This window comes from Ornithorhynchus anatinus, chromosome 19 (assembly GCF_004115215.2).
Source record: "Ornithorhynchus anatinus isolate Pmale09 chromosome 19, mOrnAna1.pri.v4, whole genome shotgun sequence".
Taxonomy (NCBI): Eukaryota; Metazoa; Chordata; class Mammalia; order Monotremata; family Ornithorhynchidae; genus Ornithorhynchus; species Ornithorhynchus anatinus.
The window spans coordinates 7,047,915-7,072,546 of NC_041746.1; the positions used below are offsets into that span (position 1 = coordinate 7,047,915).

At 44.4% G+C, this 24,632-nt stretch overlaps 1 protein-coding gene across 2 annotated transcripts; it reads left to right on the plus strand.

Moving 5' to 3' along the window:
* Positions 1–2,388: 2,388 nt before the first annotated feature.
* Positions 2,389–24,405, plus strand: TAF1A (TATA-box binding protein associated factor, RNA polymerase I subunit A). 2 transcript variants are annotated; one of them, XM_029047649.2, is made up of 11 exons: positions 2,389–2,475; positions 6,431–6,573; positions 8,112–8,278; positions 9,179–9,292; positions 10,215–10,413; positions 12,346–12,476; positions 13,762–13,920; positions 16,025–16,091; positions 18,150–18,273; positions 19,669–19,823; positions 24,106–24,405. In XM_029047649.2, exons 2-11 carry the CDS (start codon positions 6,453–6,455, stop codon positions 24,216–24,218), a joined length of 1,350 nt encoding a protein of 449 aa, XP_028903482.1. In that variant the 5' UTR covers positions 2,389–2,475; positions 6,431–6,452; the 3' UTR covers positions 24,219–24,405. The 2 variants fall into 2 exon arrangements, with proteins under 2 accessions (XP_028903482.1, XP_028903481.1); XM_029047648.2 differs by lacking the exon at positions 2,389–2,475 and adding an exon at positions 4,406–4,448.
* Positions 24,406–24,632: the final 227 nt, after the last annotated feature.

A 24,632-nucleotide genomic window follows, 5' to 3' on the forward strand; every position in this document is an offset into this window, starting at 1 on the left:
CAGGGAATGTATCTACTTAAGTCTGTTGCATTGCACTCTTTCAAGAGTTTAGTGCAGTACTTTGCACATAGTAAGCAATCAATAAAAATCAATGATGATACCACACATATCGTTTTCTTAATTCCAACACTCACCTCCCTCTTCCTTATACCCCCCAAAACCCTTCTGTGACTGGCTTCCCATTTTCTCCTACAACACTATGTGCCAGGCACTGTACTAAGCGCTGGGGTGGACACAAGCAAATCAGGTTGGTTACAGTCCCTGTCCCATGTGGGGCTCACGGTCTCAATCCTCATTTTACAGAGGAGTAATTGAGGCACAGAGAAGTAAAGTGACTTGCCCAAGGTTTCACAGCAGACAAGTGGTGGAGCTAGAATTAGAACCCATGACTGACTCACAGGCCCGTGCTCTACCCACTATGCCATGCTGCTTCGCTCTATTGTACAATCAAATCGATTTATTCTGATTACCATTTTTGTAAATATTTTATGTCCCAGTACTTGGCACATAGCAAGTGCTTAATAACCCTCCCCCACCCCAAAGCACTTATGTATATATGTATATACCTATAATTCTATTTATTTATACTGATGCCTGTTTACTTGTATCAATGCCTGGCTCCCCGCCCCCCCCAGACTGTGAGCCCGTTGTGGGCAGGGATTTTCTCTCTATTGCTGTATTGTACTTTCCAAGCACTTAGTACAGTGCTCTACACACAGTAAGCGCTCAATTAATATGATTGATTAAATGAAATACCATAATTATTATTGCTGTATTTTACCAAGAGCTCAGAGCAGCGCTCTGCCCTCAGAGGGTGCTCAATACATTTCCTTACTACTAGCGATCCCTGATTTGGGAAGCCTTTTTGGAAAGCAGGATATTGACTAAGGGAGACGCAAGGAATTGAGTGGGTAACCTGATGTATCCCCATGGTGTGCTGTTCCATAGGGCAGCGCTCCGTTCACGCTCGGGCCCGAAGGCCATAAGGTAGCAGGGCACGGACACTTAGGAAAGGACGGAAGGCTGCCGTGGTTGGCGTCCAAGGGCCAGAGTCACCCCATCCTTTTGTAGCGTTTTACCTGGGTTCTAATCCCGGGTCTGCCACTTGTCTGCTCTGTGGCCTTGGGCAAGTCACTTCACTTGAGGAGCAGCGTGGCCTGGTGGCAAGAGCACGGGCTTGGGAGTCAGAGGTCGTGGGAACCCTCTGTGTGACCTTGGACCAGTCACTTAACTGGGCCTCAATTATCTCATCTTATTAAATGGGGATTGACACTATGAGCCCCATGGGGGACAACCTGATTACCTTGTATTTACCCCAACGCTTAGAACAGTGCTTGTCACCAAGTAAGCGCTTAATAAATAGCATAATTATTATTCTCTGGGCCTCAGTTACCTCATCTATAAAGTGTGGATTAAGACTGAGTCCTCTGTGGGCCAGGGACTGTGTCCAACCTGATTTGCTTGTATTCATTCATTCAGTAGTATTTATTGAGCGTTTACTACGTTCAGAGCACTGTATTAAGCGCTTGGAATATATAATTCGGCAACAGATAGAGACCATTCCTGCCCAGTGACGGGCTCACAGTCTAATCGGGGGGAGACAGACGGACAGAAACAAGACAACATCAACACGATAAATAGAATCAAGGGGATGGTGACCTCATTAACAAAATAAACAGGGTAATAAAAATATATACAAATGAGCACAGTGCTGAGGGGAAGGGAGAGGGGGAGGAGCAGAGGGAAAGGGGACTTAGCTGAGGGGAGGGGAAGGGGGGCAGAGGGAGCAGAGGGAAAAGGGGAAGGTCAATCTGGGAAGGCCTCTTGGAGGAGGTAGCTCTCAGTAGGACTTTGAAGAGGGGAAGAGCATTAGTTTGGCGGAGGTGAGGAGGGAGGGCGTTCCAGGACAGCAGGAGGACCTGGACAACAACACTCACAACAATAATGTTGGTATTTGTTAAGCGCTTACTATGTGCAGAGCACTGTTCTAAGCGCTGGGGGAGATACAGGGTCATCAGGTTGTCCCACGTGAGGCTCACAATCTAAATGCCCATTTTACAGATGAGGGAACTGAGGCCCAGAGAAGTGAAGTGACTTGTCCACAGTCACACAGCTGACACGTGGCAGAGCCAGGATACGAACCCATGACCTCTGACTCCCAAGCCTTGTGCTCTTTCCCCTGACCCATTTGTATCCACCCCAACGCTTACTACTAGCGCCTGGCACATCGTAATAGCTTAACGAATACAATTATTAATATTATTATTATTCCTTTTCTCAGCTGGGAAAATCGCCTACGATTCCCACCGGGCCCCTTAGGGACGTGGCTTTCCGATTTAAGGACTTCCGGGGCCGGGTTGCCCTCAACAAAGATGGCGCCCGCGGCCTCCGCGGACGGAGACACGTGACTTCGGCCCGGGCCGCGCCTGCGCAGAGCGCCCAGCCTTCCCCGGCCTGGCTCCGAGGTGGCGGGCGGTGAGTCCTGTAAGCTTGGGTTGCAGCAGACAGGGAGGAAGGAGACCCTGTTTTTCCTTATCCTGATTTCTAGCGTGATGGTCTGGCCGGGAGGGAGTTGGAGGGGATGTTAATGTGTGCATTTCCTCCTCTGCTGATGAGTGAAGAGACTGTAAGCCCCTCAAAGGGCAAGGACTGTCTTTATCTGTTACCGATTTGTCCATTCCAAGCGCTTAGTACAGTGCTCTGCACCTAGTAAGCGCTCAATAAATACTATTGAGTGAATGAATGAAGAAGGCCACCTGGGCAGCAGGTTGGTGCTTCTCTGGGTGGGTCGCATGGGCACCAGAGGCCTCTCCATGCCTTCAGCCTTTCATACAATCGTATTTATTGAGCGCTTACTGGGTGCAGAGCACTGTACTAAGCGCTTGGAATAATGTTGGTATTTGTTAAGCGCTTAGTATGTGCAGAGCACTGTTCTAAGCGCTTGGAATAATGTTGGCATTTGTTAAGCGCTTACTATGTGCAGGGCATTGTTCTAAGCGCTTGGAATAATAATTTGTTAAATGCTTATGTGCAGAGCACTGTTCTAAGTACTGGGGTGGATGCAGGGTCAAAAGGGTGTCCCACAGTTAATCCCCATTTGACAGATGAGGTCAATGAGGCCCAGAGAAGTGAAGTGGAATTTGTTAAATGCTTATTATGTGCAGAGCACTGTTCTAACCGCTGAGGTAGATACAGGGTCATCAGGTTGCCCCACGTGAGGCTCACAGTTAATCCCCATTTGACAGTTGAGGTCACTGAGGCCCAGAGAAGTGAAGTGGAATTTGTTAAACGCTTATTATGTGCAGAGCACTGTTCTAAGCACTGGGGTAGATACAGGGTAATCAGGTTGCCCCATGTAAGGCTCACAGTTAATCCTCATTTGACAGATGAGGTCACTGAGGCCCAGAGAAGTGAAGTGACTTGCCCAGAGTCACACAGCTGACAAGTGGCAGAGCTGGGATTCGAACCCATGACCTCTGACTCCCAAGCCCGGGCTCTTTCCACTGAGTCACACTGCTACTCTAAGCAGCGAATTGGAATGTCCAATGTAGCAACAGATACAGACGATCACTGCCCATCAACGAGCCTACAGTCTAAAGGGGGAAGACAGACAAAACAAGTAGAGAGGCATTAATAGCATCTAGATAAATAGAATCATAGATATACCCACATCATTCATTTAATAGTATTTATTGAGCACTTACTATGTGCAGAGCACTGTACTAAGCGCTTGGAATGTCCAATGCGGCAACAGATAGAGATCATCCCTGCCCATCAATGGGCTCACAGTCTAAAAGGGGGAGACACAACAAAACAAGTAGAGAGGCATCAATAGCATCGAAATAGATAAATAGAATCATAGATATACACATTCATTTAGTAGTAGTGAGCGCTTACAATGTGCAGAGCACTGTACTAAGCACTTGGAATTTAATAGAGTAGTAAATATGTACAAATAGGCACAAGTGCTGTGGGGAAGGGAAGGGGGTAGAGTAGAGGGAGGGAGAAGGGGCAATGGGGAAGGGAGGAGGAGCTGCCACCATTCTCACCCTGCGGTAACGCAGCGTTTAGCACAGCCTAAAGGAAGAAGCTGGAACAAAATATATAGACAGTGGCACAAGCAAGCGACCTTAGAGCCAGGGCAGTGTTCAAGGCCTCAACTACGCTGAAGGAGCGACTCTGACGGCTGCTCCATTAGCTCCCAGTTTTTTTAATAGTTTTTTTTTTTAAAAGTGGTATTAGGCGTTTGTGATCCGCATTGTACTAAAACCTGGGGCAGATGCAGGCTGGATGCAGTCCATGTCCCAAATGGGAACTCACAGCTTTAATCTCCATTTTACAGATGAGGTAACGGGGGCACAGAGGAGTTAAGTGAGTTGCCCAAGTGGCAGTCACACAGCAGACAAGTGGCAGAGGTGGGATTAGAACCCAGATCTTCTGACTCCCAGGTGCGTACTCCCTCCACTAGGCCATGCTGCTTCAGTGTTCTTTCGGGGATGACCAGCTGCCGGCCGGTTTAAGTACATGGTCTTCCACTTGGTCCTTTTCCCGGGGATTTCACCGAAGAGCCTTGGGTTTGGGGCCCGGGCCTACTTTGGTCTCGTTAATGTCAGAGAACCATTGCCCCTGCCGCCCTGGAGCATGCCGGGAATGGTGGGCTGTGACATCGGCTCAGAGGGGACTGGGCTGGAGCTGGCCTGCTGCTCTGAGCCTTTGCACCCCTCAGATTACCCGCCGACCTGGGGGCTAAAACCTGGATTCTTTCATTTATTCATTCAATAGTATTCATTGAGTGCTTACTATGTGCAGAGCACTGTACTAAGCGCTTGGAATGTACAGTTCGGCAACAGATAGAGTCCAATGACGGGCTCACAGTCTAAATGGGGGAGACAGCAAAGCAAAACAGAACAAAACCAAAACAAGACAACGTCATCAAGATAAGTAGAATCAAGGAAATATATACCTCATTAACAAAACAAATAGGGTAATAAATAATATATACAAATGAGCACAATGCTGAGGGGAGGGGAAGGAGAAGGAGCAGAGGGAAAGGGGGGCTCAGTCTGGCAAGGCCTCCTGGAGGAGGTGAGCTCTCAAAAGGGCTTTGAAGAGGGGAAGAGAGTTCTAATCCCGCCTTTGCCACGTGTTGGTTGTGTGACCTGGGCAAGTCACTTTACTTCTCTATGCCTGAGTTATCTAACCTGTAAAATGGGGCTTAATGTTGTGAGCCCCACATGGAACATGGACTGTGTCCAACCTAATTAGCTTATATCTCCTCCAGCGCTTAGAACAATGTTTGACATGTAGTAAGTGTTTAACATACTATAACTATTATTATTAGTAGTAGAGTGTATAGGCAGTGGGGGGACTGTCCGTCGCCCATTCCGCATCACCCTATCCCCAAAGCCCAGCATCCTTTATCTTTTTCACTAAGCCCAGCTGAGACAGCTAACAGTACTAACTGAAATTTGCTAAATGTGACTACCTACTAAGTACTGGGGATAGATTCAAGATAATCAGGTTGGACACAGTCCCTGGCCCCCAAGGGGTGTACAATCCCAGGGGAAGTTGAGAACAAGAGTTTAATCTCCATTTTGTAGTTGAGGAAAGTTAAACACAGAGAAGTTAAGCGAATTTATCACCCAAGAGAAACACAGAGAAGTTATCACCCAAAGTGATAACACGGGCAAGTGTAGGAAGGGGATTAGAAACTAGGTCACTTGACTTCACTAGACCACACTGCTTTACTAAGTGACTCTGGTAAGTGGCTGCACTGAGCTAGAGTAATGGTATTTAATAAGCACTTCCTGTGTGCCAAGCACTATGTGAAGTCCTGGGATAATAATACCTGTCATATTTAAGTGCTTATGTGCCAGGCGCTGTACTAAGAGCAGGAGGGTAGATACAATCAGATCAAACACATAGAGATCACAGGGAAGGGAGGGAGACAGATATTCCCATTTTACAGATGAGAAACTGAGACACAGAAGTTGTGTCCATGGTCACACAGCAGGTAAGTGGTGGAGCTGGGCATAGAACCCAGATCTCCTGACTTCCAGTCCTATGCTCTTTTTACTAGGACAAGGATGGACCGGAGTAGAGACGAGATAATCAGATTGGATACCATCCCTGCCCCCGAGGCCCTCAGGATCCAAGAGCAGAATGGGCACCTTTGCTGTCCTTCCATTTCCCAAATTCAGGAGGCCAGGGAATTACCCCAGTCACTCCCACTTTTCCCATGTTGATGCTAATTGATTCTAGTTGGTGATTTGCTTCCTTTACTCACTGCCCTTCCCACACACCTCTCAGCAGTAAGAAACACTACACCATGTTTTCCAGGAATGCATGTTCAGAATGGGTTTCATGTACTTTATGGGCACTCTAGAGGGATTAAATGTTAATTTGCACAATTACACAATTGTTCCAACAGGACACCCAGCACTTGAATAAATATGGATAGTTTCAGTGAAGAATTTATGAAGTCCATGACAGGAAAAGTTCAAGGAGAAACATCAACAAAATCCCATGTGGGAATATGTTTACCAACAGTCCCTAAGCAGTTAGAAAATGCCGGTAAGTGAGATGACCCAATATGAATATCTCAATCCTGCCACCTTTTAGATTCTTTAGTAAGGACACAGAAGGAATTGCACTGATCAATTAGAAGTCTAGAGAAAGTCATTATAGCTGTTATAGTGCAACTTGGGATTTTCTGGCTATATGTAGCCAGAATTTCTTTTTTAACAATGTGTTGTTTTCTAAAAATCAAATTCATTTTAGTCCTTATTTGCTCTGATTTCATAAACTGGATTCCTCAATCAGTGAAACTTATTGAGTGCTTACTGGGTGCAGAGAAATGCACACTAACCACATTGGAGAAGAAAGTACAACTGTGTCAGTAAGACACAATCCACAAGCAGTTTACAGTCTAGAGGGTTACTGGAGCTTCCTCTATTCATCTGATTTAGAGTAGTAACAGGATTGTTTCATTTTGAAATAGGATAGAATGGCTATATTTGTCTTGGATTTCGATGGGTTTGTTGTCAAGTTGTTGATCAGTTCTGTAGTTTTAAAAATATTGGTACTTTGAAGGGAATCTGAACATTGCTTTCCCATATTTTCACTAATAGTATTAAAAAAAAAATGGAACACCAAAGACATTTTCAGAGAATGTGGGAATGACATCCCTGTGATTAGGACACTTCCATGTGTTTCTGAGGCTGCCGGAATTTTTTGCTTACCCCAGTGTTTTGCTATTCTGGATTAAGGTCAGTGGTTGGTGCGTTTTTTAAAATGTGCATTAAGGAAAATAAGCCCCCCAAACTAACAGGAATTCAGCATAGTTAACTAACAGGCCACAACTCTCACCAGTGCTCATGTGAGTCTGTACTGACTTGAACTGAATGTCAGAGAATAACCAACCATGCTTAAGAATATTGTATGCACACAACTCTGGAATATAACCACCCCAGTGCTTATTCTAGCCCTGCGTATACTAAGCACATGGCAGTGTGAGGCCTGGGCTTTACCCTTAGCATTTCAGCCCAGTGGCCTACTCAAATCCACCCGACAGGCTGCAGCCCCCCCATGCCTTCTGGGGCTTCCATCCTGCTTTGGTTCCAGCATTACTGCGGGGGGAAGATGCAGGGACTGCATGAGATTCCCGGCTTCTCCATCAGCAGAATTCCGAGACACCAGATCAGGAGCTACTCCTGCAGCAGCGGCAGAGCTGTGGTTGTTGACTTTTGGGACTCTGAACAGCCCTACCTGATCAGTGACCAAGAAACCTGAACTCTGCTCCTTTAGTTGCAACCTTTTGCAACTTTTATCACATGTATCGTTCTTGTTTTTTCATGTTATTTTTTGGTTATTATATATCTGCCTTCAACTCTTCCCCGTATTCTTTGGTTGTGAGCTCCCTGGGGACAGAGGAGTTGAGGAAAGACATTGTTTTGGTACCCAGATGCTCAATAAATACTATTGAATAAATTGAATAATAAATGTTAGAATAACAGGTGTAAGGTTTTAGGGCTCTCTGCTTTCTACTTGCCAGTTTATGGCTGAAACAATTTTCTTAATCTCGTGCTTCCTTCTTTGTTTTATTTATGCAGTGAATGAAGGTCAAAAGAAGGATTTTGCTCTTTCTACAAATACATGTTTAAATTACATCCAGGAAGCTATTTTGAAGCACCAGTGGCAAAAAGCTGCAGAATTCATGCAGTATTATTTTCAGACGCTGGAGGACACAACTTCCTCCCAACGGCAGGTTGCACCTGAGGTAAATGAGCCAACCAGGAAGGCTCTGTTAAGGAAAAGTCAAGGGATCATGGAGAATTCCTTTACATTCTCTTCCAGTTGGCAGGGGTTATGTTACCAGACTGTATTATTTAAAATGCCTCTGTGGGATTTTAAAAGTATTCAACAAAAGGTGTTTTAAAGGGGATTCGTGTTTCCCAATCTGTATTTGCATTCCTAACCCTCATGGCGTTGGATCCATGGGTTGACCAAGGAGAAATAAAATGGGCCCGCCGACTTTCATTGTCCAAACTTAGTACAGTGTGAGGAGTAAGCATGTATATTTTCAAGATTTCTATTTCAAAATTCTGCAGCCTGAGAGGTGGCCCGAGCCGAGGGTATTAAGTATGGACTCCCATACCATACTTAACATCCTTTTTCTGGCTTAGTGCTGAGAAACTTTAGGGTCCTGGGGCTTTTGCATGACCGGTTGCCCGGAAATGGCTGTACATTGAGTAGTTTGCAGGACGTGTGCCTGGAGGCCTGGGTTCTGGAAGCCTTTTAGGTTCTGGATTTATAGACCTGGGCTCATTCAGGCTCTAGGGTGAAGGTTGGTTGAGAGGTAGACTGTCTGATTGATTAGTCTTGTCGTTTTTCCAAATCTGAAAAATCCTGAAAATAAATTTTTATCTTCAATCTCAACATGTACTAAATATCAACTTTGTATATTCTTCCTTGAGCAACAGATGCACCTGATTTGGCAGGATATTGCCAGAATAATTTTATTTTCTGTGGCTTAATATTTAAGTAGCTTATGAAGACTGTAAAATGACGTGCAAGCTATAGCAATACGGGTCTTGTTGGGAGATTAGTTTGGGGCATAGTATTTCTTACTGATAATTATTCCTCTGTTTCTCTTTCCACTCTAAATTTCCACTGACAGATTATTTGGAAACTGGGAAGTGAAATTTTATATCATCATCCCGAGAGCAGTATAGAAATTTTCAGTACCTTTGCTGACCGGATGAAAAATATTGGTATCAGGAATTATTTAAAGGTGAGGACATGGGCTCTGGTTTGAAGCACATATTTATCTCAGAAATAAGATAAGAGTGATGAAAGGGAATGGTTGTGGAGTATGAGGCCCCCATGGAAAGCAGGAAGAGTAGTTCTATTCCAAAAATTCTCCCAGGCAGAACCATTCTTGTTGAATTCTTAGGTGCTTTACTTTTTGTCCATGTTTTCTGCCCACTCTTGGATCCCAAGTTTTTCCACAAAGAGAACAGTGAATTCTTTGGTTATATCCACTTACCAGACTACTGGGAAGTAGCATGGCCTAGTGGAAAGAGCACAGGGGTTCACACAGTGGGTTCCTGCAAATTGTCTTTAAGTGGAAATATGTCAGAACCGGTTTTCTCATGGGAACAATGTCAAAAATGGATTGGTTCCCAGCGAGAGATCAGTTCCCCCCCTCCATTAATGATGATGATGATGATGGTATTTGTTAAGCGCTTACTATGTGCAGAGCACTGTTCTAAGCGCTGGGGTAGACACAGGGGAATCAGGCTGTCCCACGTGGGGCTCACAGTCTTAATCCCCATTTTACAGATGAGGTAACTGAGGCACAGAGAAGTGAAGTGACTTGCCCACAGTCACACAGCTGACAGGTGGCAGAGCCGGGATTTGAACCCATGACCTCTGACTCCAAAGCCCGGGCTCTTTCCACTGAGCCACGCTACTTTCCTGCCACTTTCTTTACCCTTTCACCCATTCCCAGCCATTTGTCTGGAAGGTTCGTGGAAAGCAGTGAACCTTTCCACAACAGTGAAGAGTATAATTGATCGGATAATTTCATTTAAACGGTGTGAAGTATTTAAAGTATACACATTTCAAATGTTAGACATGAATTCCTGACTGTAACAGTTGAAGATCGAGATCCCTAATGACTAGTAGCACTGAAGGCTGGTTTTCACTTGCAGATATCCTTACAACATGCTTTTTATCTTATGTGTAATGGAATGATTGAGGATGCCCACAGAAACCTAACTCTTGCTGAGAGCTGGAGGTATGGTGAAAAGTCATCGTCTCAAGAAAAGTTAATAAAACTCATTCAGGCCTACAGGGGACTTCTGGACTACTATACTTGGTCTAAAAAGAGGGTTACCTTATCGACGCTCGGTGAGTATCGGGCAAGGTTGGGGTTTCCCAGAGTGAATTTGGGCATTTGTTAAGAGGCACTTTGCCTTTTTCTTTAGGGAAAAGCAGGAGCTGAAGTACCACACTCTGTCCCTACAGGTGCCACACAGAATGCCTCCAATCCATAGAAATTCCATATACTGGGGCTTCGATGGCCTGGGATCCTGGGAATTCCCGGATGGATTTAGCCCAGTTCTTATACCAGACTTTCTTTTCTATCAGGCACATTTGTAGACTCCTGGAGTGGAAAGGGACCATGGGAGGTTATCTACTCTTTTCCTTCGCCTCCATGCAGATTGCACTCAAGTCACTGTAGAAAAAGGGTTTTTTTGGTTTCATCTCCTATAGAATTGGGGCATCTTGCTTTTCTCTTGGCTCTGGAACACCAATTATAGTACACGTTCCCCGTAACATGGGGACTTGAGAATCAGACCTTCTCCACTGCCTTATTACCCTTCCAAGTTATATTAAAAAAATTGAGATTTCATCACAGGACTGACTCTAAATTTGGTTGTGCTGAGGCACCCAGAGTCCTGTGCTGGGCTGCAGTGCAGCCTACTGGCTTAGAGGAGAAGCTATCGGGAAAAGAAACCGACAGTTATATTAAGGGTATCAACTGCCAGTTGCTTCCACTACCTGTTAACCACTGACAGCTCCTCTGAGGAATGAGTCTACTGTGCTGACCATTACAAATCCATACTCAGAGGACCCAGGCATCACCTCCTTTCTCTGTTGCTCAAAGCCTCCAATGGAGGGTGGTCATCCGTCAGTGTTATTTATTGAGCTCTTACTCTGTGCAGAGCACTGTACCAAGCACTCGGGAGAGTATAATGCAAACTTGGGAGAGTACAGTGCAACAGAATTAGCAGACATGATCCCGGCCCTTAATGAGCTTACAGTCTAGAGGGGGAGAGATTTATAATATATAATTTAAAGATATGTACATAAGTACATATGGGGTTAGGGGTGGGGAGAATATCAAGTGTCGACAGGACACTTGGTAAATTGACCGTAGCCTGGTAGAGTCCAAGGCAACTGCAGAAGCCAATCAATCAAACAGCAGCATTTTTGAGCACTTAGTGTGTGCAGAGCACTGTACTAAGTGTTTGGGAGAGTGTAGTGGAACAGAGTTAGTAGACACAGTCCCTGCCCACAGGGAGCATTCAGTCTAGAAGGGGAGACAGACTTTAAATGATAGATATGAACACAAGTGCTGAGGATGGGGTGAATATCAAGTGCTTAAAAGGTACAGATTCAAGTGCATAGGCGACGCAGAAGAGAGAGGGAGTAGGAGAAATAAAGAATTAGTTGAGGAAGACGTCTTGGAGGAAATGTGATTTTTCAGTAAGACTTTGAAGACAGAGTGATGGTCTATTGGATATGAAGTGGGAGGGAGTTCTAGGCCAGAGCAGAGATGTGGGCAAGGGGTCGGCAGCAAGATAGATAGGATCAAGGTTCAGTGAGTATGTTGTCATTGAAGGAGCAAAGCCTGTGGTCTGAGTTGTAGTAGGAAATCAGTGAGGTAAGATTGGAGGGGGCAAGCTGATTACATGCTTTGAAGGGGTTGGTTTCTGTTTGCAGAGGTGGAAGGGCAACCCTTGGAGGTTTTTGAGGAGTGGGGAGATGTTAGCTGAACATTTTTGTTTAGAAAAATGATGTAGGGTTCTGTTTATGACAAGGTGGGTCAGAGGTTGGCAAGGAAAGTGGTCATGTGTCCTCATGATTCAGGGCATTGGCTCGGCCTGCCCTTTTCAGACAAGCACTCCCGTAATGCAGATTCACTGCTCCAGGGGGAGGTTATGAACTGGTAAAGCCTGCAAATGCTTCCATTATTTGGGTTGCACACTTTAACCTGAATTCTTTCCAAACTTGCTGTTTATTGACTGGCAACATCCTTAATCTCTCTTTGTGCAGATGGGAAACACTTTACTTCCGATGCAGTAACCCAGGACATGCACAGCTACTTTAGGCTGTCATCATTAAATCTTCACGAGATAATTAAAATTCCTGGTATTTGGGACCCTTTTGTAAAGAGTTATGTGGAGGTAAAGATCATTTTGTTTTGAGTTTATGTTTTTGTTTTTGCTTTTTGTTTTAGTTGTAAACTCACATAAAACAGCCATTCTAAACATTCTTAGGTTGAAAAAGTCTGTGGCGTTAGTAAAAGTATTTTGTCTGGTGTTTGCTTATTGTGCCTGTATCATTTTTGTTTACTGCAAGATTCCCTGTTTTTCCTACTTAATAGCTTGATAAAGCCCATAAATTTATAGAAGATCAGTTATCTCTTATGAATTCCTTCAAACAAAAGTGGCATGATTATAATTGTCAAGTAATCAATAATTACTGATGTTAGCTAAAAGACCCAATGAAGTTTTTCCCCCCCATCAAGATTTGGTTAAATTTGTAGCATTTAGAAAACAATTACCAAAGTATGCCATAAAAAATGGAAGGCTAAAGTTCTTCCATTTTAAGGAAGTTTAACAAAGCAAAATTGAAAATGGTCTAATTTGTCTATTAAGTAATGTTGTTTTATCCCCAAATTGTTGGGAAAAGGGGCCTGGCTGAATCTCAGCATAGCTATGTGTCTTGAGGAGATTCAAGGCATGTAATCTCTTCTTGGACATGGAAACTTAAATTGTGGGATTCTTCTTGGTATTTAGAGGCTGTAGAGGGTGAAATGGTCACTCCACACTGCAGCTGCAGAGGGACTATGCAGCTTGAGGATGGCTATTCAGGGTCTGCTGCCGTTTGGAGCGTGTGCGCACACCCAGGGAAGTGGGAATGGGAATTTTTACAGCTTTTACAGGGAATTTTGCACTTTGCCAAAATGGGTGGCATTCAGAGTTTGGTTTAATGCCGACTGTCTGGTGGCATTGAGGGTGAGGTCCACAAACTCCTTGGTAGACAGGGAACACATCTCCCAATTCTGTTGTATTGTTCTCTCCCACCGTTTAATACAGTGCTTTGCACCCAGTAAGCACTTAATAAATACCACTAATTGGTTGAAGACATGATTACTTTGGGATGCTACCTAGGACAAAGCCACCCAGTTGCAGCCTTTGGTCTTTGCCCTCCATTATCATCAGCTTTGCATTAACCGGACAATTCGGGGTTGAATAGATGAGACAGTTTATAGAAGCCTGTAGGAAGCAAACAGCTTTTCCAGCTCCTGCCTAAATTGGTGGGTATGCAGTGTTTTATCAGCCGACCTTCCTGGTGCCTGCCACACTCTTTGGAGGAAAATAGGGTAGCAGATTGTAATGTTTAGTGCAGCAGCAACCATGAAGCCATCTTGAAGTTTTTGAATACTCAGATTTTTTTCCCCCACAGATGTTGGAATTCTATGAGGATAATGATGGAGCCCAGCAGGTACTCACCAACTACGCATATGACGACAAATTTCCGTGTAATCCAAATGCCCACGTGTATTTGTACGAGTTCCTGAAGAGACAACAGGCGCCAGAGGAGAAACTGATCAGTGTTCTTAAGGTAGAGTGTCTTCTGCCACAGCTTGGGTAGAGTTGATGAGTTCCAGGAAACACAGGTACCTCATTCCCCTGGGCTGATATGGAGTATGGCAGCAGGACAAAGGAGTCACAGCCACAGTCAAGCTGTTCAAAGTGCAAATGCTTGCTTTCCTCTAGAACAGGCGATTATTCTAGTTTTCTTTGGTTAAATTTTCAATTTCATTCTGCCCTTCCGCCATCCTCTAATCCCATGCCTCCCCACCCTCCATGTCGTTTTCACACCATCTCATTCACTCCATCTCCAACCGTGTCACGATTTAAAGCCCACACCACCGACATCACCGTCCTCTGTTTCCCCCCACATCCGTCGTCCCTCAGGGAGCTCATCTTCGTGCACAGCTTCAGCCACCACCTCTAAATGGATGACTCCCAAATCTTCCTCAGGATATATCCACCTGGAAGTTTCGCCCAGACCTTAAACCGAGCGTCTTAAACAGAGCTCATTTTTCTTCCTCAACCCACTCTTTCTCCTAACTACTTCATCTATGTTGACGACACCACTGTCCCCTCTGTCCCAGAAGCCCTCAACCGGTTCTAGTTCACTATCTACAATAATTCTCTGATCCACCTCTTCATTTCCACCCCAACATGCACCCACTGCTAGGTTCAGTCATTTAGAATTTCCTGGTTAGGTTATTGTTTCAGGGTCCTCATTGGACTCTCTGCCTCCAACGGCTCTCTCATCTCTTACTACATATCTCTTATGGCTTTTACTACACCCTGCAGCCAGGATCACTCTCTTTAAATGTTATCCATCCCTTATCGCTCCCCTACTTCAAAGGCTAGCAAGTGGCTACCAATTGCTTCTGCAACAAGCCTTTCTAATAATATAATAATAATAATATTGGTATTTGTTAAGCGCTTACTATGTGCCGAGCACTGTTCTAAGCGCTGGGGTAGACACAGGGGAATCAGGTCGTCCCACGTGGGGCTCACAGTCTTAATCCCCATTTTACAGATGAGGGAACTGAGGCACAGAGAAGTTAAGTGACTTGCCCACAGTCACACAGCTGACAAGTGGCAGAGCTGGGATTCGAACTCATGAGCCCTGACTCCAAAGCCCGTGCACTTTCCACTGAGCCACGCTGCTTTCTACCAGTGCTTTCCGCCCCCTTATTTGCCCTCTTCACCCACCACCTCCCCATTTTGCTCTCTTCGCTCCTCTCAAGTCAACCCTCTCACCATTCCTCGCTGTTACTTCTCCCGGTACCAGTCCACTGCTCATGCCCTCCTTTTTGTTTGTGGAGTTCCCTTCCCTCAAATTCTACTATACAGGCCCTTATTTCTTTACTGTGCATCTCTCCATCCTCTTTTTCCACAAAAATAGTTATATAACTGCCTCCCCATAAAACTGTTAGATCCTTGAGGCCAGGGATTATATCTTTTACTCCTCTTGTACCCTCCCAAGTGGTTAGTACGGTGCTCACCACAGTGGGGCTCTGGTGATCATCCCTGGGTTGCAGTTACTTTCTGTTCTCCAAGGATGTGGCTTTTGTAGCCACGTGGTGGCACCAGAAACCAAAAAGCGAATGAAACTCTGTCTTGTAAGTCCAGTTTTTCTGAAGGAGTAGATTTAGTACTCAATTGAGTCTTTAAACAGTTAACTTTCTTGATTAAGATTTCATCCTCCCTGTGGCAAATGTAACTGTTTTAAATTTCCATTCATTTGAAATCAGAACCTCTGGTATCGGCATTAGTGCTGTTAAATGAATCCTTTTTACAAGCTTAAGTGAGAAACCAAAAATTCACTTAATTGGGAAATTAGATACACTAACGTGTGTTTGTGTCCATCTCTCTTTTCTGCCATTCTCCCCACTCACTCCCCACCCCGCTATTCTTGGAGTATGTCTTTGCCTTCTGGGACGCCCCAATTTCGAGCTCCAGAAATACGTCCGCTTTCCCTTTGGGAGTGATAATGAAGGAACAAGCGGAAACGAACACACCACCCACTTTCGTTTGTTTTCTGAGAACACTTCTTAGACAACGAGAGCTTTCATTGCTGTAGGCTCAAGTTCTGGAAATGGTGTTCGCGTGTCTCAATTACACAGAACTCTTTTGTCTTCCAGATTTTGCACCAGATTGTTCCATCTCATAAACTGATGTTAGAGTTTCATACATTACTTCGAAAGTCAAGTAAGTAGTGTCAGTCCCACATCTCCTTTCCCTGGTGAAATAAAGCTGCAGGCTGTTGGTCTGATTGCTGCTATATGAGTGCATGGGGTCAGGCCAGGGGCAGAGGAAGTGGCTGCCTAGTTATTTTACAATTTATAAAGCATTTTCTGCTTTTGCGCCGGGGTGCAAAGTTTCATCTGAAGTGCCTCCTCTCACTCCTCCTTTATGGCCTTTCAGCGCTTCGTTCAGTGTTGTGCATAGAGGAAAAGCCCAATAAATACCACTGATTGATCGATATAACCCTGCTCCAATCACACACACGTGCACACACACCCACACAAGTGTGTGACTACTCACTGGAGCAGCAGCAGTTGTAGCAGGTTAGAAATCAGTCCATCAGTAGTATTTATTGAACACTTACTTTGTGCAAGACACTGTAATAAGAACTTGGGAGGGTACAGTAGCGTTGGTCAACCCAATCTCTGTCCTCCAGGAGTTTGCAGTCTAGAAAATGCTGCAATCTGGGCTGCTCACTCCCTGGAGTTCATAATTCAGGCTTCTTGCCCTTTTCCTTTGGGGGCCCAACTGCAGGGAGCCAGCTTGGGGGGCAGTTGCCACTGGAGCAGTTTCTCTAATTGCCCGTCCTGGATACCGCTCTTTGTGGGGCTCCTCAAGAGTTCTCACTTGTTCACCTCAGCAGTGGCAGAGCCTCTTTCTAATAGTAATAATAATTATGGTATTTGTTAAGAGCTTTCTATGTGCAAAGCACTGTTCTAAGTGCAGGGGCTGATACAAGATAATCAGGTTGTCCCACATGAGGCTCACAGTCTTAATCCCCATTTTACAGATGAGGTAACTGAGGCGCAGAGAAGTTAAGTGACTTGCCCAAAGTCACACAGCTGATAAGTGGCAGAGCTGAGATTAGAACCCATGACCTCTGACTCCCAAGCCCGTGCTCTTTCCACTGAGCCATGCTGCTTCTCTGCTGCAGTGGCTGTACTTTCTTCAGTCCATTGAAATGCCTCTGGGAATACTTATACCTCTTGGTGAAAGCTTCAGTTTACCAGGTTGCCCCCCACATCTATCCCCACTGGGGCTCAGCCCAGTGGGAAAAAGCACCCACCTTGCCCTAGGGGTAAATTGGGGCCTGACCAATCAATCATATTTATTGAGCACTTACAGAACATTGTACCCATGGAGCAGTGATTCACTCAGTGGTGTCCCTGGGTGCCAGGCCCAGACAATGGGGGAACCCCACTTTACTGGGATTTGTCTAGGTGGGTGAGGAGGCAGTTTTTCCCTGCAGAACCTAATCTTCACTACTGGCCGTCCCTTTCCCCTTTCTCGCCCTTCTCCTCTCCTGTCTCGTTCACTCCTATCCCCTGCCCAACCTCTTCTTCCCCAAGAAGCCGGGCTCTGAGTGTTGGCCCAGTTTGAGGTCCAGAGGCTTGGCAGGCCCTCGATGCCAATGTGCCATAGTATTCATACATCTCACAGAGAGATGGCCAGGCGAGGGCAGTTCCACTCACAGTGTCTTGGATGAACACAGCAGCCCGCTGCAGAATGAGAATCAAAAATACCGAAAGACCAAGTGTCTTGAAGAATCAGTTAACTTTAAAAAAAAAAACACAGAGTTAAGACTTCACTCTATCTGGCCAGGAATCTTTCTTAACCCCTGCCTCTCAGGGATCCTGTGGGCTGCTCTGCCCTGCAGGCATCAGAGGGGATGGTCAGGGGTCCCTTGGGAGCTGATGAAGTTCCCGATCGATCGGAAGCCTCACTCTGGGGTGGGTGGATAGGGAGGCAACCAGTCAATACCTCTTATTCCTCAATGGAACATATCCTAGTCTATGGGAATCGATGTTTAGTTGCTGAAAATAAGGTCAGTCTGCAGGGACTCAGCAATCAGTCAGTTGGTGTTTAGGAGGTATTGAACAGCTTTTTTTGAACAACCAGGCAAAGCATGGGAAAGAGCCTAAAGGCCAGGACATTTAGTAGCTAGCAATGACCCATGTGGTCATTTTTGAGTCCTGGGTTTTTGAATGCTGTAATTGATTTTAGCATCCCTGATCATTGCAGAGAAAGAAGAACACCATAAATTAGGGCTGGAGGTTATATTCGGAGTCCTGGATTATGCTGGGTGCACAGAGAATGTAATTGCCTGGAAGTTTTTAGCAAGACATTTGAAACAAACCCTGAAGAGGTAAGTGTGAGACATAGCGTGCTGCTGGATCAGTATCCTGGGTTTTCAGCTAGGTCCCAGGAGAGAGCCTAGGAAAACCAAGATGTTGATTTAAACACGATGTTCTTATTTGCTTCTTTTAACGATGTTCATATTGGCTTGTTTTTTGGAGTTTCCAACCTAGGCCCTCTGAATCCATAAACAGGAGGATTTTTTTTCCTTTTATTGGGAGACTAGGGATTTCCATGGTATATTTGTAAATGGGTTCTTCTAGCGATAAATCGGTCCAGTCGGCTTGTGTTTTCAGTAACTCGGTCTAGAAGGAGAGGCAGTGACTGTTCTCTGCTCGTAAAGCAAAACATAGGGCAGGACTGGTGCCCCTGGATTTAGGAGCATTGGTTCTGAGCTTCTGAACTCATTTGAGAATACCGTAACTTGTTAGAATGCTTTCATTTTTCCAGCGTACTTTAATGTTCCTAATCTCATTTTTGTCCTCAACATCCATCCCCATGGAAGAGCAGATGGTATTTTTCCCATTTTATAAAAAAATTGAATCCCAGAGAGGCGAAGTCCAAAGTGACCCAGAAGGCTAGTGGCAGAGCTGGGATTACAATCTAGGTCATCTAACTCCCAAGCCCATACCCTTCCCGCACTCAGACCCCCGCAGTCAAAAAGATATTTAGAGGAAGGGAGAAGGAAGATTCCAATGGTTTAATCTTTATATAAACACTGGTATATTTTTTTCCAGTGTCCCAAACTGTGACATTGCTTTTGAGATTTTGGTTATCTGCACGAGAGGATTTTTTTTTTAAATTCACTGGTCAGTTACCATATTGGGATGGAGCTGGGGGTGGGAATGGTGATGGGAATTGTGCTCACAGCCACGGCTGTCAGTGTGGCTAGTTAAGAAACACACTGGAGCTACGGGGTGACTAAAGAGCCAGCAACTTGGAGTGCAGGAAGGGGAGGCAGGAAAGCCAGTGGGGATAGAGTAGGGTGAGGGGTGAGAGGGCGTGACAATTGGATTTTTGCAGTGATTGGACATAAATTAGAAAAGGGGAGAATGTATGGTGTGAAGTTAGCATCATATGCCCAAAATGAATAAATTATGAGGTGGCTGAACCTGGGGTGCCCCTCTATGTGGATAGAGACAGAGAATGAAGCTTGCAAACTCTGGGTGTTAAAGCTTCCTTTTAACACCTTTTGTGAAGCGTTAGATACTTCATTCACGTCGTAGTCTCTGCCAGCATGTCCTCTTGGAGGCTAAACTGAGGTTGTAGAGTGAATTTCTTTCCAACTAATATTTCCAAAAGCAAAATAAAGGAGTAAGAATTCCAACATATCGAAGATACTTATGCCTTTATGGCTGTCAATTATTCCAATTCAAGTCCCTCCTCTCTGACTCTTTTGTCCTAGGAAGCATCTTGACTGGGTTGAGGAGGAATGGAATGCCAGGAAAGACTGGTGGCCCACCTTTCACTTCAGCTACTTTCTGGTGAAAAGAAATTGGAAGAAAAATAAGACCCTGGCCTATAAGAAAGCTTTTGTGGCAGGACTCCTGTTGGGAAAAGGTACGTGCTTTTATTTTCATCTTTATTGTCTATTAACATTAATTCTGCCTCTCCAAGAGTGTAAGGGGCTGAAATAAACTTTTTAGTGTGTTTGTATAGCTCCCATATTACGATTGTTCAGTAGCCCATATGTTTGAGTTTAAATAAACTAGTAGGTTGTTCCACTGTACCCTGGGCCAGTAAACACAGCTGCTTCTCAGTAGGATTGGTAGAGGTGTAAAGGATTTGGGTGAATGTGCGTTCTCTGCCCCAGCAAAGCTGTCAGATGGGAGGGCTGAGGACAGCATCTCTGGGGGCAGGGGATTCTACTTGTTCTCTCCCTTTGGGTTAGCTCTGGCTGAATATTAAGAATTTCCAAGTGGAAGAGTGTTTAATTTTCATGCCTTCAATCGAATGTCATCCATTGATCTAGGGGACCTATAATCTATCCAGGTTGGGAATTTTGTGAGTTTGTAACTCCTCCAGTGAAGATGAATGAAAATTATTGGTATCACTGCAATAATCTATATATGTATCTGTTCTAGATTGGAGGGGATAATATCTCTTCCTCTGGAACAATGAATAAATCCACTGTGTAAACAAATATGTCCTTAAGAGGCCATCTTAGTGGAGGCCTTTAGAGACTATGTAGGCTCTTACAAAACTTACATCAGCAAAAGTTTCCATCTGAGAGTCGTCCAGTTATGGAATAGGTGCCCTGTGGTGAGCCCAATATAGGAACCCAATCTAACATAGTGAAATACATATTGGTTAGTACTTTTGATTGGGTATCCCTGCCCCAAAGGTTTCTGGGATGTATAGACTCAGTAAAGTCTACTTATTGGACAGCGTTACTAAGAATATATGTTCCGGAGATGCACAGAAGCACCCTCTCCATCTTCCGGCCTGGGGACAGCCCGGCAGAGAGGCAGGCTGGGCTCTTAATCCCATCACTACTCCCTGGTCACTGGAATCTATCTTCTTCTGACCAGCAAGCTGGGGAAGCAGCAGGAAAAGTAATTGCGGGGTGGGGAGGAGGGTTGGAGCAGCTTCTCCTGTTCTTCACCCAAGTTTTGTGGGCACTGTAGAATTCTCATGTTCCTTCTAATCAATCAGTGGTATTTGTTGAACGCTTAACTGTGTGCAGAGCACTCTACTAAGTGCCTGGGATTGTACAGTGTTACAACAAATTGACTCCCAGGCTGGTGCTCTAGCCAGAAGCTGCGTGGCTTAGTGGAAAGAGCCCGGGTTCGGGAGTCAGAGGTCGTGGGTTCTAATCCCGGATCCGCCAACTTGTCTGCTGTGTGATCTTAGACCAGTCACTTAACTTCTCTCTGCCTGTTACCTCATCTGTAAAAATGGGGATTAAAAAATGTGAGCCCCACATGGGACAATCTGATTACCCTGTATCCACCCCAGCGCTTAGAACAGTGCTCTGCACATAGTAAGCGCTTAGCAAATACAATAATAATAATAATAATACAGTGTAACAGAGTTGTTAGACACATTCCCTGCCCACCATGAGCCTTACAGTCTGGGGACACCAGACATTAAATAAATTATGGATGTGTACTTAAATGCTGTGGGATTGAGGAAGGGATGAATAAAGCAGCATAGCCTAGTGGATAGAGCATGGCCCTGGGAGTCAGAAGGTCATGGGGTCTAATTCTGGCTCCACCACTTGTCTGCTGGGTGACACTGAGCAAGTCGCTTCTCTTCTCTGTGCCTCAGTTACCTCATCTATCAAATGGGGATTGAGACTGTGAGTCCCGAATGTGACGGGGATGGTGACAACTCGATTTGCTTGTATCCTCTCCAGGGCTATGTGCCTGGCACACTGTAAATGCTTAACAGATACCATAATAATAATAATTATTATAAAGGGAGCAAATCCAAGTACAGGAGCGATGATGGGTGGTGCAAGGTTCTGTCAGTAAACTGACTTTTCCAGGCCAAGTAACAAATTGTATTTTGTTTGTAAAGCGTATTTTTTTTTACCAACTAATATACTACTTAACTAATGTTAAGTGCTTACTATGTGCCATGCACTGTTCTAAGCACTGGGGTAGATACAAGTTAATCAGGTTGTCCCACTTGGTGGCTCACAGTCTTAATCCCCATTTTACAGATGAGGTAAATAAAGCACAGAGAAGGTAAGTGACTTGCCCAAGGTCACACAGCAGACAAGTGGAAAAGATGGGATTAGAACCCACGCCCTCTGACTCCCAAGCCTGTGCTCTTGTCACCAGCCATGCTGCTTCCAATTAAGAATTCTCTATTATAATGTTAAGTTTTTTCTATGTAAAACATAAAAAAGAATCCATTTGCTCTTTGAAGGTTTGTGATTTTTCTTGGGATCCAGTATAAGTGGGAACATATAAGAGTGGATGAAGTTGTTCTTTAGGTGAATTTTCGGTGTATAAAGTGGATGGGGATCATTGGATTGAATATCTTTTATTTGTCAGTATTGTCCTTTTTGAAGGAGTCAGCTCTTCCATTACTACCACTTTCCAGACATTTGCAAAACAACTTTGCATATTGGGAACCTGCTTTAGTTTCCTAGGCTTTTAACATCGGGTTGCTACCAGCAAATGAGTCACTCTGCAGCTCTAGAGGCTGCAGGAAATTCTTTAAGCCAGTTTCTCATTGAAATAATTGAACTGCTTGTTGTTTCTTAAATATTAAGAGTCTGTAAAAGGAATAATACCGTCAATTGCTTTACGATAAAATGTTTTAAGTCAGAATTCACGGAGTTCTCCAGTAACACAAGGGCTGCACTTTTTTGCAGAACCCCACATTAAGGAGTACTCAACTCACTAGTACATACTTGTTCTGAGGTTGTGTGCAGTGTCTTTTGACACCACAGTGGGCTGAATCCAAACAGACTTTTATGTTGGCTGTTAAACGTTCCCTAATTCTCTTTCGACCTTCTAGCCAACACATATAGTGAAAACTCACGTATGACAGAACTGACTTCTTTTTATTCAGGGATTAGAAAATATTTAAACACTAAAATTAGACAAGCCTCACCCCAACCTTGCACAATTCAGCAAGAAAAGGGAAGAAACCATTTTCTCAATTAATAAAATGTGGTCACAGCAGGGTGGCTTGGAGTGGTGATTTGGAAATGAACAGAGCCCAATATCCCCATTGTTCTAAAAGACATGATAAATGGGCACATTGGGTGGTAAAGACAGATGTGTCAAAAATTGGGTTGTGGTGGTGATTCGCATGTTTGCTTACAACACCCTGGGGCCAGACAGTTTCTCAAAGCTGAACTTGCATTCCCTTTGAATGCAAGAGGGAGAATCAAGTCGAATAAATATTGCCCTACACAATTTATGCTGAATTAGTATGCACTTTCTTAGACATCAAGAGCAAAATTCAGTGCAGGGTAGGAGAAAAGTCTCTGTGAGTTGCAATGTATTACAGAAATTCTTTAGATACTTTTTAAAAAAAAAAATAATTTTGGTATTTGTTAAATATGAGCCAGGCGCTGTTAACTTCCATCCAGTTGACCCTTGGTTTGTGACGAGATAGTGTAAAGGTTATTTTTGCAAACCATCTTGCTTAAATAGATCTTCTACTAACACTCATGAAAGATTGACTGGACTCTGGAGTAACCTTATCTTAATGGCAATATTTGTTGTGTAAATGACCATTCGTGAATGAATTCTTTGTGAAGGGAGCCAGTGATCTTACTCAGTTTTTTAATGGAGTTATATCCATTTCATATGATCCCCTCAACCAGCATGACAGTGAAAAATCTTTGTCTTGAAGGTGGGGGAGGTCACCTTCGCAAGTCACTTTTGGTTTTATTGAGATGCGGGGCGGGGGCAACAGACCTCTAATACATTAAACAGTGCTTCCTGAAAAGTTGTTTGGCTGGTGTGGATGAGGAGATGAACATAAAAATGCCTTGGCTTTACAGGGCTGTGAAAAGTACTAAAATGTTTATATAATAATTCTGATACTCATGTGCTTACTATGTGCCAAGTACTGTTCTAAGCACTGGGGTAGATACAGATTAATCAGGTTGGACACAGTCCCTGTCCCACATGGGGCTCACACTCTTAATCCCCATTTTATAGATGAGGTAACTGAGGCCCAGAGAAGTTAAGCGACTTGCCCAAGGTCACATAGATATGTAGCAGAGCCAGAATTAGAACCCAGGTCCATCTGACTCCTAGGCCTGGGATCTATCCACTAAGTCACGCTACTTCTATACAAATTAGGTGGTCCTTTGATTAGATGACATCCTTTGTTGTGATGATGTAATCATTATTTTTGCTTTTTGTTTTAGGTTGCAAATATTTCACTTACATTTCTAACCGAGGAGGTAAAGCTGAAATGAAGGTTAAGAAAATGAAGAAATTAGTGCAGCAGCACAGCATCGTAAACACAGCAGGACCCTAATGTTAGAGATTCTTGCTAAATTATTTTTCTATTTATTAATTTATTTTTAAAACCAGCTTCCCTTAGGAGGGGAAAAATACTATTGCTAACCCAGCATAACTGAAGCCCAACTATTCTCAGTGTCATTTGTAAATATTTTGCCTTTGACTTTTTTTGCAATAAATGTAAGTAATTTATTAAGATGTAACTTCTCTGGAAATGAGTTGTGAATGCTTGTCAGTGTTGGTGCTGGCTCCTCCAGTAGGCTGCCCATTTTGGGGCAGAAGGAACAAGAGAGGTTGCTGAGGGACACCTGGCACTTCCATAGGGGCTGGGTATGGGCCTCCTTTAGGAGAATAGGACAAGTGCTGGGGGTTGGGGGGTATGTCGTTCCACCCCAAAATGAGAGTACTGCAACTGCCCACCCAGCTGGAA